The following is a 16,639-nucleotide window of genomic DNA, read 5'->3' as shown; positions in this document are numbered from 1 at the left end:
GTATGGAGCTGTGTTGGGCCAAGTGTAGACACTATAGAGTATGGAGCTGTGTTGGGCCAAGTTCAGACACTATAGAGGATGGAGCTGTGTTGGGCCAGGTGTAGATACTATAGAGGATGGAGCTGTGTTGGGCCAAGTGCAGACACTATAGAGGATGGAACTGTGTTGGCCCTAGTGAAGACACTATAGAGGATGGAGCTGTGTTGGGCCAAGTGAAGACACCATAGAGTATGGAGCTGTGTTGGGCCAAGTGCAGACACTATAGAGTATGGAGCTGTGTTGGGCCAAGTGAAGACACTATAGAGGATGGATGGAGCTGTGTTGGGCTAGGTGCAGACACTATAGAGGATGGAGCTGTGTTGGGCCAAGTGAAGACACTATAGAGGATGGAGCTGTGTTGGGCCAGGTGTAGACACTATAGAGGTTGGAGCTGTGTTGGGCCAGGTGTAGACACTATAGAGGATGGAGCTGTGTTGGGCCAAGTGTAGACACTATAGAGGATGGAGCTGTGTTGGGCCAAGTAAAGACACTATAGTGGATGGAGCTGTGTTGGGCCAGGTGTAGACACAATAGAGGATGGAGCTGTGTTGGGCCAAGTGAAGACACTATTGAGGATGGAGCTGTGTTGGGCCAGGTGTAGACACTATAGAGGATGGAGCTGTGTTGGGCCAAGTGAAGACACAATAGAGGATGGAGCTGTGTTGTGCCAAGTGCAGACACCATAGAGTATGGAGCTGTGTTGGGCCAAGTGCAGACACTATAGAGGATGGAGCTGTGTTGGGCCAAGTAAAGACACCATAGAGTATGGAGCTGTGTTGGGCCAAGTGAAGACACTATAAAGGATGGAGCTGTGTTGGGGCAGGTGTAGACACTATAGAGGATGGAGCTGTGTTGGGCCAGGTGTAGACACTATAGAGGATGGAGCTGTGTTGGGCCAGGTGCAGACACTATAGAGGATGGAGCTGTGTTGGGCCAGGTGGAGACACTATAGAGTATGGAGCTGTGTTGCGCCAAGTGCAGACACTATAGTGGATGGAGCTGTGTTGGGCCAGGTGCAGACACTATAGAGGATGGAGCTGTGTTGGGCCAAGTGCAGACACTATAGAGTATGGAGCTGTGTTGTGCCAAGTGCAGACACTATAGAGGATGGAGCTGTGTTGGGCCAAGTGAAGACACTATAGAGGATGGAGCTGTGTTGTGCCAAGTGCAGACACTATAGAGGATGGAGCTGTGTTGGGCCAAGTGAAGACACTATAGAGGATGGAGCTGTGTTGGGCCAAGTGCAGACACTATAGTGGATGGAGCTGTGTTGGGCCAAGTGAGGACACCATAGAGGATGGAGCTGTGTTGGGCCAAGTGAAGACACCATAAAGTATGGAGCTGTGTTGGGCCAAGTGCAGACACTATAGAGGATGGAGCTGTGTTGGGCCAAGTGAAAACACTATAGAGGATGGAGCTGTGTTGGGCCAGGTGCAGACACTATAGAGGATGGAGCTGTGTTGGGCCAAGTGCAGACACTATAGAGTATGGAGCTGTGTTGGGCCAAGTGAAGACACTATAGAGGATGGATCTGTGTTGGGCCAAGTAGAGACACCATAGAGGATGGAGCTGTGTTGGGCCAAGTGTAGACACTATAGAGTATGGAGCTGTGTTGTGCCAAGTGCAGACACTATAGAGGATGGAGCTGTGTTGGGCCAAGTGAAGACACTATAGAGGATGGAGCTGTGTTGGGCCAAGTGCAGACACTATAGAGGATGGAGCTGTGTTGGGCCAGGTGCAGACACTATAGTGGATGGAGCTGTGTTGGGCCAGGTGCAGACACTATAGAGGATGGAGCTGTGTTGGGCCAGGTGTAGACACTATAGAGGATGGAGCTGTGTTGGGCCAGGTGCAGACACCATAGAGTATGGAGCTGTGTTGGGCCAAGTGAAGACACTATAGTGGATGGAGCTGTGTTGGGCCAAGTGACGACACTATAGTGGATGGAGCTGTGTTGGGCCAAGTGAAGACACCATAGAGGATGGAGCTGTGTTGGGCCAAGTGAAGACACCATAGAGTATGGAGCTGTGTTGCGCCAAGTGCAGACACTATAGAGTATGGAGCTGTGTTGGGCCAAGTGAAGACACCATAGAGGATGGAGCTGTGTTGGGCCAAGTGAAGACACTATAGAGGATGGAGCTGTGTTGGGCCAAGAGTAGACACTATAGAGGATGGAGCTGTGTTGGGCCAAGTGAAGACACCATAGAGGATGGAGCTGTGTTTGGCCAAGTGAAGACACCATAGAGTATGGAGCTGTGTTGGGCCAGGTGTAGACACTATAGAGGATGGAGCTGTGTTGGGCCAAGTGAAGACACCATAGAGGATGGAGCTGTGTTGGGCCAAGTGCAGACACCATAGAGTATGGAGCTGTGTTGGGCCAAGTGCAGACACTATAGAGGATGGAGCTGTGTTGGGCCAAGTTAAGACACCATAGAGTATGGAGCTGTGTTGGGCCAAGTGAAGACACTATAGAGGCTGAAGCTGTGTTGGGCCAGGTGAAGACACTATAGAGGATGGAGCTGTGTTGGGCCAGGTGCAGACACTATAGAGTATGGAGCTGTGTTGCGCCAAGTGCAGACACTATAGTGGATGGAGCTGTGTTGGGCCAGGTGAAGACACTATAGAGGATGGAGCTGTGTTGGGCCAAGTGAAGACACTATAGAGGATGGAGCCGTGTTGGGCCAGGTGTAGACACTATAGAGGATGGAGCTGTGTTGGGCCAAGTGAAGACACCATAGAGTATGGAGCTGTGTTTGGCCAAGTGCAGACACTATAGAGGATGGAGCTGTGTTGGGCCAGGTGAAGACACTATAGAGGATGGAGCTGTGTTGGGCTAGGTGCAGACACTATAGTGGATGGAGCTGTGTTGGGCCAAGTGAAGACACTATAGAGTATGGAGCTGTGTTGCGCCAAGTGCAGACACTATAGAGGATGGAGCTGTGTTGGGCCAGGTGAAGACACTATAGAGGATGGAGCTGTGTTGGGCCAAGTACAGACACTATAGAGGATGGAGCTGAGTTGGGCCAGGTGCAGACACCATAGAGGATGGAGCCGTGTTGGGCCAAGTGAAGACACCATAGAGGATGGAGCTGTGTTGGGCCAAGTAAAGACACCATAGAGTATGGAGCTGTGTTGGGCCAAGTGAAGACACCATAGAGTATGGAGCTGTGTTGGGCCAAGTGCAGACACTATAGAGGTTGGAGCTGTGTTGGGCCAAGTGAAGACACCATAGAGTATGGAGCTGTGTTGGGCCAAGTGTAGACACTATAGAGTATGGAGCTGTGTTGGGCCAAGTTCAGACACTATAGAGGATGGAGCTGTGTTGGGCCAGGTGTAGAAACTATAGAGGATGGAGCTGTGTTGGGCCAAGTGCTGACACTATAGAGGATGGAACTGTGTTGGGCCTAGTGAAGACACTATAGAGGATGGAGCTGTGTTGGGCCAAGTGCAGACACTATAGAGGATGGAGCTGTGTTGGGCCAGGTGAAGACACTATAGAGGATGGAGCTGTGTTGGGCTAGGTGCAGACACTATAGTGGATGGAGCTGTGTTGGGCCAAGTGAAGACACTATAGAGTATGGAGCTGTGTTGCGCCAAGTGCAGACACTATAGAGGATGGAGCTGTGTTGGGCCAGGTGAAGACACTATAGAGGATGGAGCTGTGTTGGGCCAAGTACAGACACTATAGAGGATGGAGCTGAGTTGGGCCAGGTGCAGACACCATAGAGGATGGAGCCGTGTTGGGCCAAGTGAAGACACCATAGAGGATGGAGCTGTGTTGGGCCAAGTAAAGACACCATAGAGTATGGAGCTGTGTTGGGCCAAGTGAAGACACCATAGAGTATGGAGCTGTGTTGGGCCAAGTGCAGACACTATAGAGGTTGGAGCTGTGTTGGGCCAAGTGAAGACACCATAGAGTATGGAGCTGTGTTGGGCCAAGTGTAGACACTATAGAGTATGGAGCTGTGTTGGGCCAAGTTCAGACACTATAGAGGATGGAGCTGTGTTGGGCCAGGTGTAGAAACTATAGAGGATGGAGCTGTGTTGGGCCAAGTGCAGACACTATAGAGGATGGAACTGTGTTGGGCCTAGTGAAGACACTATAGAGGATGGAGCTGTGTTGGGCCAAGTGAAGACACCATAGAGTATGGAGCTGTGTTGGGCCAAGTGCAGACACTATAGAGTATGGAGCTGTGTTGGGCCAAGTGAAGACACTATAGAGGATGGATGGAGCTGTGTTGGGCTAGGTGCAGACACTATAGAGGATGGAGCTGTGTTGGGCCAAGTGAAGACACTATAGAGGATGGAGCTGTGTTGGGCCAGGTGTAGACACTATAGAGGTTGGAGCTGTGTTGGGCCAGGTGTAGACACTATAGAGGATGGAGCTGTGTTGGGCCAAGTGTAGACACTATAGAGGATGGAGCTGTGTTGGGCCAAGTGAAGACACTATAGTGGATGGAGCTGTGTTGGGCCAGGTGTAGACACAATAGAGGATGGAGCTGTGTTGGGCCAAGTGAAGACACTATTGAGGATGGAGCTGTGTTGGGCCAGGTGTAGACACTATAGAGGATGGAGCTGTGTTGGGCCAAGTGAAGACACAATAGAGGATGGAGCTGTGTTGTGCCAAGTGCAGACACCATAGAGTATGGAGCTGTGTTGGGCCAAGTGCAGACACTATAGAGGATGGAGCTGTGTTGGGCCAAGTAAAGACACCATAGAGTATGGAGCTGTGTTGGGCCAAGTGAAGACACTATAAAGGATGGAGCTGTGTTGGGGCAGGTGTAGACACTATAGAGGATGGAGCTGTGTTGGGCCAGGTGTAGACACTATAGAGGATGGAGCTGTGTTGGGCCAGGTGCAGACACTATAGAGGATGGAGCTGTGTTGGGCCAGGTGGAGACACTATAGAGTATGGAGCTGTGTTGCGCCAAGTGCAGACACTATAGTGGATGGAGCTGTGTTGGGCCAGGTGCAGACACTATAGAGGATGGAGCTGTGTTGGGCCAAGTGCAGACACTATAGAGTATGGAGCTGTGTTGTGCCAAGTGCAGACACTATAGAGGATGGAGCTGTGTTGGGCCAAGTGAAGACACTATAGAGGATGGAGCTGTGTTGGGCCAAGTGCAGACACTATAGAGGATGGAGCTGTGTTGGGCCAAGAGAAGACACTATAGAGGATGGAGCTGTGTTGGGCCAAGAGAAGACACCATAGAGGATGGAGCTGTGTTTGGCCAAGTGAAGACACCATAGAGTATGGAGCTGTGTTGGGCCAGGTGCAGACACCATAGAGGATGGAGCTGTGTTGGGCCAGGTGCAGACACTATAGTGGATGGAGCTGTGTTGGGCCAAGTGAGGACACCATAGAGGATGGAGCTGTGTTGGGCCAAGTGAAGACACCATAAAGTATGGAGCTGTGTTGGGCCAAGTGCAGACACTATAGAGGATGGAGCTGTGTTGGGCCAAGTGAAAACACTATAGAGGATGGAGCTGTGTTGGGCCAAGTGAAAACACTATAGAGGATGGAGCTGTGTTGGGCCAAGTGCAGACACTATAGAGTATGGAGCTGTGTTGGGCCAAGTGAAGACACTATAGAGGATGGATCTGTGTTGGGCCAAGTAGAGACACCATAGAGGATGGAGCTGTGTTGGGCCAAGTGAAGACACTATAGAGGATGGAGCTGTGTTGGGCCAAGTGCAGACACTATAGAGGATGGAGCTGTGTTGGGCCAGGTGCAGACACTATAGTGGATGGAGCTGTGTTGGGCCAGGTGCAGACACTATAGAGGATGGAGCTGTGTTGGGCCAGGTGTAGACACTATAGAGGATGGAGCTGTGTTGGGCCAGGTGCAGACACCATAGAGTATGGAGCTGTGTTGGGCCAAGTGCAGACACTATAGTGGATGGAGCTGTGTTGGGCCAAGTCACGACACTATAGTGGATGGAGCTGTGTTGGGCCAAGTGAAGACACCATAGAGGATGGAGCTGTGTTGGGCCAAGTGAAGACACCATAGAGTATGGAGCTGTGTTGCGCCAAGTGCAGACACTATAGAGTATGGAGCTGTGTTGGGCCAAGTGAAGACACCATAGAGGATGGAGCTGTGTTGGGCCAGGTGAAGACACTATAGTGGATGGAGCTGTGTTGGGCCAAGTGAGGACACCATAGAGGATGGAGCTGTGTTGGGCCAAGTGAAGACACCATAGAGTATGGAGCTGTGTTGGGCCAAGTGCAGACACTATAGAGGATGGAGCTGTGTTGGGCCAGGTGAAAACACTATAGAGGATGGAGCTGTGTTGGGCCAGGTGCAGACACCATAGAGGATGGAGCTGTGTTGGGCCAAGTGCAGACACTATAGAGTATGGAGCTGTGTTGGGCCAAGTGAAGACACTATAGAGGATGGATCTGTGTTGGGCCAAGTGGAGACACCATAGAGGATGGAGCTGTGTTGGGCCAAGTGTGGACACTATAGAGTATGGAGCTGTGTTGGGCCAAGTGCAGACACTATAGAGTATGGAGCCGTGTTGGGCCAGGTGCAGACACTATAGAGGATGGAGCTGTGTTGGGCCAAGTGCTGACACTATAGAGGATGGAGCTGTGTTGGGCCAGGTGAAGACACTATAGAGGATGGAGCTGTGTTGGGCCAAGTGAAGACACCATAGAGGATGGAGCTGTGTTGGGCCAAGTGAAGACACCATAGAGGATGGAGCTATGTTGGGCCAGGTGCAGACACTATAGAGGATGGAGATGTGTTGGGCCAAGTGCAGACACTATAGAGTATGGAGCTGTGTTGGGCCAAGAGCATACACTATAGAGGATGGAGCTGTGTTGGGCCAAGTGAAGACACTATAGAGCAGGGGTGTCAAACTCATTCCACGGAGGGCCTAGTGTCTGCAGGTTTTTGGTTTTTCCTCTCAATAAAGCCCTAGACAACCAGGTGTGGGGAGTTCCTAACTAATTAGTGATGTTAATTCATCAATCAAGTACAAGGGAGGAGCGAAAACCCGCAGACACTCGGCCCCCCGTGGAATGAGTTTGACACCTGTGCTATAGAGTATGGAGCTGTGTTAGGCCAAGTGCAGACACTATAGAGGATGGGGCTGTGTTGGGCCAAGTGAAGACACTATAGAGGATGGAGCTGTGTTGGGCCAGGTGAAAACACTATAGAGGATGGAGCTGTGTTGGGCCAGGTGCAGACACCAGCTTACACGCTTAACGTGTCAGTCAGTCAGTGTGTGTGTCTGTCTGTATCCACACCACAGTCAGAGCAGAGACAGGGCTCCCTAGTGCTGCACTGATGAAGCTGTGATCTAGCGGTTAGACCTGGTAATAACCTTTATCATTAAACCACTGTTGGCTTAGTGCCATCATCCATCACATCCATGAATGCAGATTATATTTTATGACAATTTTAATTAACTTCCTGAATTGACCTACTTCCTGGAACGTGGTACGATGGTTGTCTGAGTGTTCTGCCACACTGTGGGGTTGTGGGTGGAGCCAGTTGGGTTGTAAGTAACACTGGTGAATAAGTGGGAGGGGCTATTTGGGCTGTGGGTGGAGTTAGTTGTGGGAGGGGCTATGTACTCACCATGGGTTTGTGGGCAGAGCCACCAGGTCTGTTGTTCTTGCTGACCCAGCGGTTGATGCGGTCGGAGATCCCAGACGCGAATCTGCGAGGTTCCTGTCTGAGGACCCCAGGGCTGCATGGAGCTGCTGCCTGATCCTTTTCAAATAGGCATCTCTTCTTCGAAACCTCATCCAGCAGGAACAGGGTCCTCTGGGCAATGTCGGGAGAACGCAGAGACTCAGACTTCTACAGGATTAGAGACAGGGAGGGTTAGGTTAAGACAGAGAGCGTTAGGTTAAGACAGAGAGCGTTAGGTTAAGACAGAGAGGATTAGGGTAAGACAAAGAGGGTTAGGGTAAGACAGAGAGGGTTAGGGTAAGACAGAGAGGGTTAGGGTAAGACAGAGAGGGTTAGGGTAAGACAAAGAGGGTTAGGGTAAGACAGAGAGGGTTAGGGTAAGACAGAGAGGGTTAGGGTAAGACAGAGAGGGTTAGGGTAAGACAGAGAGGGTTAGGGTAAGACAGAGAGGGTTAGGGTAAGACAGAGAGGGTTAGGGTAAGACAAAGAGGGTTAGGGTAAGACAGAGAGGGTTAGGGTAAGACAGAGAGACAAAGAGGGTTAGGGTAAGACAGAGAGGGTTAGGGTTAGAGACCATTTTAATTTTAATTTAAATTGTTATTCTTTATTTATCCAGGTTAGAGTTATTGAGATAAAATCTATTTTTCAAGAGATACCAAGACAGCATCAGGAGTAACAACATTTGAGACAAATATCAGACATAGGGCTCTATTTTCGGCTGGTGTTTACGGCGATATTGTCAAACGCACTTTAGTTTGCAATTTGGGCATGTAAATACATTCGCACGGGCATTTTCCAGCCCAGGTTATAATATACCTGTCTTATACCAGTCCAGGTTATAATATACCTGTCTTATACCAGCCCAGGTTATAATATACCTGTCTTATACCAGCCCAGGTTATAATATACCTGTCTTATATCAGCCCAGGTTATAATATACCTGTCTTATATCAGCCCAGGTTATAATATACCTGTCTTACACCAGCCCAGGTTATAATATACCTGTCTTATACCAGCCCAGGTTATAATATACCTGTCTTATATCAGCCCAGGTTATAATATACCTGTCTTATACCAGCCCAGGTTATAATATACCTGTCTTATACCAGCCCAGGTTATAATATACCTGTCTTATACCAGCCCAGGTTATAATATACCTGTCTTATACCAGCCCAGGTTATAATATACCTGTCTTATACCAGCCCAGGTTATAATATACCTGTCTTATACCAGCCCAGGTTATAATATACCTGTCTTATACCAGCCCAGGTTATAAAATACCTGTCTTATACCAGCCCAGGTTATAATATACCTGTCTTATACCAGCCCAGGTTATAATATACCTGTCTTATACCAGTCCAGGTTATAATATACCTGTCTTATACCAGCCCAGGTTATAATATACCTGTCTTATATCAGTCCAGGTTATAATATACCTGTCTTATACCAGCCCAGGTTATAATATACCTGTCTTATACCAGCCCAGGTTATAATATACCTGTCTTATACCAGCCCAGGTTATAATATACCTGTCTTATATCAGCCCAGGTTATAATATACCTGTCTTATACCAGCCCAGGTTATAATTTACCTGTCTTATACCAGCCCAGGTTATAATATACCTGTCTTATACCAGTCCAGGTTATAATATACCTGTCTTATACCAGCACAGGTTATAATATACCTGTCTTATACCAGCCCAGGTTATAATATACCTGTCTTATACCAGCCCAGGTTATAATATACCTGTCTTATACCAGCCCAGGTTATAATATACCTGTCTTATACCAGTCCAGGTTATAATATACCTGTCTTATACCAGCCCAGGTTATAATATACCTGTCTTATATCAGTCCAGGTTATAATATACCTGTCTTATACCAGCCCAGGTTATAATATACCTGTCTTATACCAGCCCAGGTTATAATATACCTGTCTTATATCAGCCCAGGTTATAATATACCTGTCTTATATCAGCCCAGGTTATAATATACCTGTCTTATACCAGCCCAGGTTATAATATACCTGTCTTATACCAGCCCAGGTTATAATATACCTGTCTTATACCAGCCCAGGTTATAATATACCTGTCTTATACCAGCCCAGGTTATAATATAACTGTCTTATACCAGTCCAGGTTATAATATACCTGTCTTATACCAGCCCAGGTTATAATATACCTGTCTTATACCAGCCCAGGTTATAATATACCTGTCTTATACCAGCCCAGGTTATAATATACCTGTCTTATACCAGCCCAGGTTATAATATACCTGTCTTATATCAGCCCAGGTTATAATATACCTGTCTTATACCAGTCCAGGTTATAATATACCTGTCTTATACCAGCCCAGGTTATAATATACCTGTCTTATACCAGCCCAGGTTATAATATACCTGTCTTATACCAGCCCAGGTTATAATATACCTGTTTTATACCAGCCCAGGTTATAATATACCTGTCTTATATCAGCCCAGGTTATAATATACCTGTCTTATACCAGTCCAGGTTATAATATACCTGTCTTATACCAGCCCAGGTTATAATATACCTGTCTTATATCAGCCCAGGTTATAATATACCTGTCTTATATCAGCCCAGGTTATAATATACCTGTCTTATATCAGCCCAGGTTATAATATACCTGTCTTATATCAGCCCAGGTTATAATATACCTGTCTTATACCAGTCCAGGTTATAATATACCTGTCTTATACCAGTCCAGGTTATAATATACCTGTCTTATACCAGCCCAGGTTATAATATACCTGTCTTATATCAGCCCAGGTTATAATATACCTGTCTTATATCAGCCCAGGTTATAATATACCTGTCTTATACCAGCCCAGGTTATAATTTACCTGTCTTATACCAGCCCAGGTTATAATATACCTGTCTTATACCAGTCCAGGTTATAATATACCTGTCTTATACCAGCACAGGTTATAATATACCTGTCTTATACCAGCCCAGGTTATAATATACCTGTCTTATACCAGCCCAGGTTATAATATACCTGTCTTATACCAGCCCAGGTTATAATATACCTGTCTTATACCAGTCCAGGTTATAATATACCTGTCTTATACCAGCCCAGGTTATAATATACCTGTCTTATATCAGTCCAGGTTATAATATACCTGTCTTATACCAGCCCAGGTTATAATATACCTGTCTTATACCAGCCCAGGTTATAATATACCTGTCTTATATCAGCCCAGGTTATAATATACCTGTCTTATATCAGCCCAGGTTATAATATACCTGTCTTATACCAGCCCAGGTTATAATATACCTGTCTTATACCAGCCCAGGTTATAATATACCTGTCTTATACCAGCCCAGGTTATAATATACCTGTCTTATACCAGCCCAGGTTATAATATAACTGTCTTATACCAGTCCAGGTTATAATATACCTGTCTTAAACCAGCCCAGGTTATAATATACCTGTCTTATACCAGCCCAGGTTATAATATACCTGTCTTATACCAGCCCAGGTTATAATATACCTGTCTTATACCAGCCCAGGTTATAATATACCTGTCTTATATCAGCCCAGGTTATAATATACCTGTCTTATATCAGCCCAGGTTATAATATACCTGTCTTACACCAGCCCAGGTTATAATATACCTGTCTTATACCAGCCCAGGTTATAATATACCTGTCTTATATCAGTCCAGGTTATAATATACCTGTCTTATATCAGCCCAGGTTATAATATACCTGTCTTATACCAGCCCAGGTTATAATATACATGTCTTATACCAGCCCAGGTTATAATATACCTGTCTTATACCAGCCCAGGTTATAATATACCTGTCTTATATCAGCCCAGGTTATAATATACCTGTCTTACACCAGCCCAGGTTATAATATACCTGTCTTATACCAGCCCAGGTTATAATATACCTGTCTTATACCAGCCCAGGTTATAATATACCTGTCTTATACCAGTCCAGGTTATAATATACCTGTCTTATATCAGCCCAGGTTATAATATACCTGTCTTATACCAGCCCAGGTTATAATATACCTGTCTTATATCAGCCCAGGTTATAATATACCTGTCTTATACCAGCCCAGGTTATAATATACCTGTCTTATATCAGCCCAGGTTATAATATACCTGTCTTTTATCAGCCCAGGTTATAATATACCTGTCTTATATCAGCCCAGGTTATAATATACCTGTCTTATATCAGCCCAGGTTATAATATACCTGTCTTATACCAGCCCAGGTTATAATATACCTGTCTTATATCAGCCCAGGTTATAATATACCTGTCTTATATCAGCCCAGGTTATAATATACCTGTCTTATACCAGCCCAGGTTATAATATACCTGTCTTATACCAGCCCAGGTTATAATATACCTGTCTTATACCAGCCCAGGTTATAATATACCTGTCTTATATCAGCCCAGGTTATAATATACCTGTCTTACACCAGCCCAGGTTATAATATACCTGTCTTATACCAGCCCAGGTTATAATATACCTGTCTTATACCAGCCCAGGTTATAATATACCTGTCTTATACCAGTCCAGGTTATAATATACCTGTCTTATATCAGCCCAGGTTATAATATACCTGTCTTATACCAGCCCAGGTTATAATATACCTGTCTTATATCAGCCCAGGTTATAATATACCTGTCTTATACCAGCCCAGGTTATAATATACCTGTCTTATACCAGCCCAGGTTATAATATACCTGTCTTATACCAGTCCAGGTTATAATATACCTGTCTTATACCAGTCCAGGTTATAATATACCTGTCTTATACCAGCCCAGGTTATAATATACCTGTCTTATATCAGCCCAGGTTATAATATACCTGTCTTATATCAGCCCAGGTTATAATATACCTGTCTTATACCAGCCCAGGTTATAATTTACCTGTCTTATACCAGCCCAGGTTATAATATACCTGTCTTATACCAGTCCAGGTTATAATATACCTGTCTTATACCAGCACAGGTTATAATATACCTGTCTTATACCAGCCCAGGTTATAATATACCTGTCTTATACCAGCCCAGGTTATAATATACCTGTCTTATACCAGCCCAGGTTATAATATACCTGTCTTATACCAGTCCAGGTTATAATATACCTGTCTTATACCAGCCCAGGTTATAATATACCTGTCTTATATCAGTCCAGGTTATAATATACCTGTCTTATACCAGCCCAGGTTATAATATACCTGTCTTATACCAGCCCAGGTTATAATATACCTGTCTTATATCAGTCCAGGTTATAATATACCTGTCTTATACCAGCCCAGGTTATAATATACCTGTCTTATACCAGCCCAGGTTATAATATACCTGTCTTATATCAGCCCAGGTTATAATATACCTGTCTTATATCAGCCCAGGTTATAATATACCTGTCTTATACCAGCCCAGGTTATAATATACCTGTCTTATACCAGCCCAGGTTATAATATACCTGTCTTATACCAGCCCAGGTTATAATATACCTGTCTTATACCAGCTTGACTTGTGCTCAGATGGGCGGACATATTTGAGACGTGTCCTTAAGAACAAGATCCAAAGTGCTAATTTCAGGCAGCGCTGATAGGGATATTTAAGACCAACCATCCCTGTTGCACTAGGCCGAGCAGATATTTAAGACCAACCATCCTTGTTGCACTAGGCCGAGCAGATATTTAAGACCAACCATCCCTGTTGCACTAGGCCGAGCAGATATTTAAGACCAACCATCCCTGTTGCACTAGGCCGAGCAGATATTTAAGACCAACCATCCCTGTTGCACTAGGCCGAGCAGATATTTAAGACCAACCAAAAGCTGGTTCTCGTGGCAACAGTTGGTTATGTCATAAATTTTGACAGCAGAAACGAATCCAGGCTGAATCACATCCGACCGTGATTGGGAGTCCCATAGGGCACACAATTGGCCCAGCGTCGTCCGGGTTTGGCCGGTGTAGGCTGTCATTGTAAATGAGAATTTGTTCTTAACTGACTTGCCTAGTTAAATAAAGGTGAAATAAAATAGAAAATAAATTCAAAAAGTACGCTCGGATCAACTCTTAAAGAGATGGGTGGGGCTAAAGCTTAAGAGGGTGTGAACAATGCTGAATGGGTGGAGACAAAGAAGAGCTCTCCAATAGTAGTACAAAAACATTCAAAGGCCATTTTCTCGAAAGAGAGTTTACAGGTTCATCAATTTTCAAAGGAAAATGACTTTCCCATTGTTCCTCAACTGTAGTGAATGATACACCATTTTGTAGCTCTGCGTCTTTACTTTTATCCAATGGAAAAAACACAATTTCACATTTTTTTACATATGACCGATTTGAAACGGTCGGTCACATATGTGACGTTATATGTGATGTTACGTGTGATGTTATGTGTGATGTTATATGATGTTGTGTGATGTTATGTGACGTTATGTGTGACGTTATGTGATGTTGTGTAATGTTATGTGTGATGTTATATGATGTTCTACCTGAGCGGCATGGGCCAGTCTCTCCATCTTCTCCTGGATGGAACGGGATGACACCCTCTGTTTGGAACTACATGGGGACAGGGTTAGAGTCCGAAGTTAGGGGACAGGGTTAGAGTTTAGAGATTAGGGTTACATTTTAGGGTAAGGGGTTACGAACAGGCATTATTATTATATTCTTATAGTGTCAGTATAAAACATGTTAAATGTTCACCAGACTCACTTCCTTTGGAAAGGTGATGCTTTGTCCTGCTCCTCAGTTTGGTCCTGGAAAACACAGATACTGTTATATAACTAGAATTTATAGTTTGTTTCAAAAGCTTTGGGGATATAGCATGTGATACACAAAACTCAATACAGATCATCAAAAAGGCAGTCGTTTCAAAACTCATTTTCAATTGACTAAGGACAACACAAAATCATACAGTCACTTTTCACTAAACTTAATCAGTGTTTCATCTAGAAATACGTTTCAATACATGTTTATATAAAGGGTTAGGTCCAGGCTCTGTGATACGTGTTTATATAAAGGGTTAGGTCCAGGCTCTGTGATACGTGTTTATATAAAGGGTTAGGGTTATGTCCAGGCTCTGTGATACATGTTTATATAAAGGGTTAGGTCCAGGCTCTGTGATACGTGTTTATATAAAGGGTTAGGTCCAGGCTCTGTGATACGTGTTTATATAAAGGGTTAGGTCCAGGCTCTGTGATACGTGTTTATATAAAGTAATTCCCTTTCACAATGCAATGCTCACATTACTTTAGGTATGATTCTCTTCTTATTTGTTAAAATATATTTGACTATTACTTAATCTGACTTCTCTACAGATTTAAAAAACGACATAATGAAAATGTCTGTGAAGAAGAAATATATAAAATATGATTTAAACTGTAATGTACTATTATGATGCCTATTCTGATTTTCCTTCACAGTAAGTAAAACAAAAAGCTGATTGACCAGATCAGAGATGTACTGTACGTACCAAATGCATCCTCTGTACAGTAAAACAACTGCATCCTCTGTACAGTAAAACAACTGCATCCTCTGTACAGTAAAACAACTGCATCCTCTGTACAATAAAACAACTGCATCCTCTGTACAGTAAAACAACTGCATCCTCTGTACAATAAAACTGCATCCTCTGTAAAGTAAAACAACTGCATCCTCTGTACAGTAAAACAACTGCATCCTCTGTACAGTAAAACAACTGCATCCTCTGTACAGTAAAACAACTGCATCCTCTGTACAATAAAACAACTGCATCATTTACATTACATTTACATTTAAGTCATTTAGCAGACGCTCTTATCCAGAGCGACTTACAAGTTGGTGCATTCACCTTATGATATCCAGTTGAACAACCACTTTACAATAGTGCATCTAACTCTTTTAAGGGGGGGGGGGGGTTAGAAGGATTACTTTATCCTATCCTAGGTATTCCTTAAAGAGGTGGTGTTTCAGGTGTTTCTGGAAGGTGGTGATTGACTCCGCTGACCTGGCTCTGTGATACATGTTTATGTTTATGTACAGTAAAACAACTGCATCCTCTGTACAATGAAACAACTGCATCCTCTGTAAAGTAAAACAACTGCATCCTCTGTACAGTAAAACAACTGCATCCTCTGTACAGTAAAACAACTGCATCCTCTGTACAGTAAAACAACTGCATCCTCTGTACAGTAAAACAACTGCATCCTCTGTACAGTAAACATTTGTTGGGATCTTTTTGATGGTGGACAAAGTTAAAATGTGTTCCATTTTGAGTTTGCATCCCAATATTACACTTTATGTACATCACACGTTTGACAGAGACACCGGCTTTTGTGAGTTTTTTTACATTTAAATAATCTTTATAAATTATGAAAATATGAATAACATTCCACCCATGAGGAAAAGTAGGGTGCTTTGATCATTGACTGCAGGAAAGGGCAATTTTGCAGACTTATTCAAAGCAGAGGTTGAAACCTAAATTATTTTCCAATCATTTCGTTCTGAACAGAATTTCTTTCATTCCGTTCCAATGTTCCGACCAGCAAAATAAAGTTCTGAATCGGTTTGATCCCCGATAAAGTACCGGTTTATTTCGTTCCTTTCTGTTCCTTTTCAAACCTCTGAATATGATGTTTATTTACATTTAGCTTGACATTAAATGACCAATCAGTGTGGATAAAGCAGCTGCTATGGAGTGGGCAAGCTATCTCCTCGTTTTATACATGCGCAATGAACCGACAAGTGAATGCCGCAACAAATACAATTTTATTTGTCACATGCGCCGAATACAACAGGTACAACCTTACCATGAAAGGCTTACTTACAAGCCCTTAACCAACAATGCAGTTTTAAGAAAATAGAGTTACGAAAATATTTACTAAATAAACTAAAGTTTAAAAAAATAACACAATAAAATAACAATATCGAGGCTATATACAGGGGGTACGGGTACCGAGTCAATGTACAGGTTAGTCGAGGTAATT

The 16,639-nt window shown here is 44.3% G+C and overlaps 1 protein-coding gene across 2 annotated transcripts in view; it reads right to left on the bottom strand.

Moving 5' to 3' along the window:
• lad1 (ladinin) overlaps positions 1-16,639 on the bottom strand; it is a 106,492-nt gene that overhangs the window by 13,804 nt on the left and 76,049 nt on the right. For both annotated transcript variants that reach the window (XM_071373256.1, XM_071373257.1), the window contains exons 9-11: positions 14,388-14,431; positions 14,168-14,234; positions 7,625-7,849 (exon numbers count right to left, since the gene is read on the bottom strand). In XM_071373256.1, the coding sequence (XP_071229357.1) occupies positions 7,625-7,849; positions 14,168-14,234; positions 14,388-14,431 (336 nt within the window). The remainder of the gene's footprint in view (positions 1-7,624; positions 7,850-14,167; positions 14,235-14,387; positions 14,432-16,639) is intronic.

Source organism: Salvelinus alpinus, chromosome 28 (assembly GCF_045679555.1).
Source record: "Salvelinus alpinus chromosome 28, SLU_Salpinus.1, whole genome shotgun sequence".
NCBI lineage: Eukaryota > Metazoa > Chordata > Actinopteri > Salmoniformes > Salmonidae > Salvelinus > Salvelinus alpinus.
This window is presented reverse-complemented; position numbering and strand designations above follow the sequence as displayed.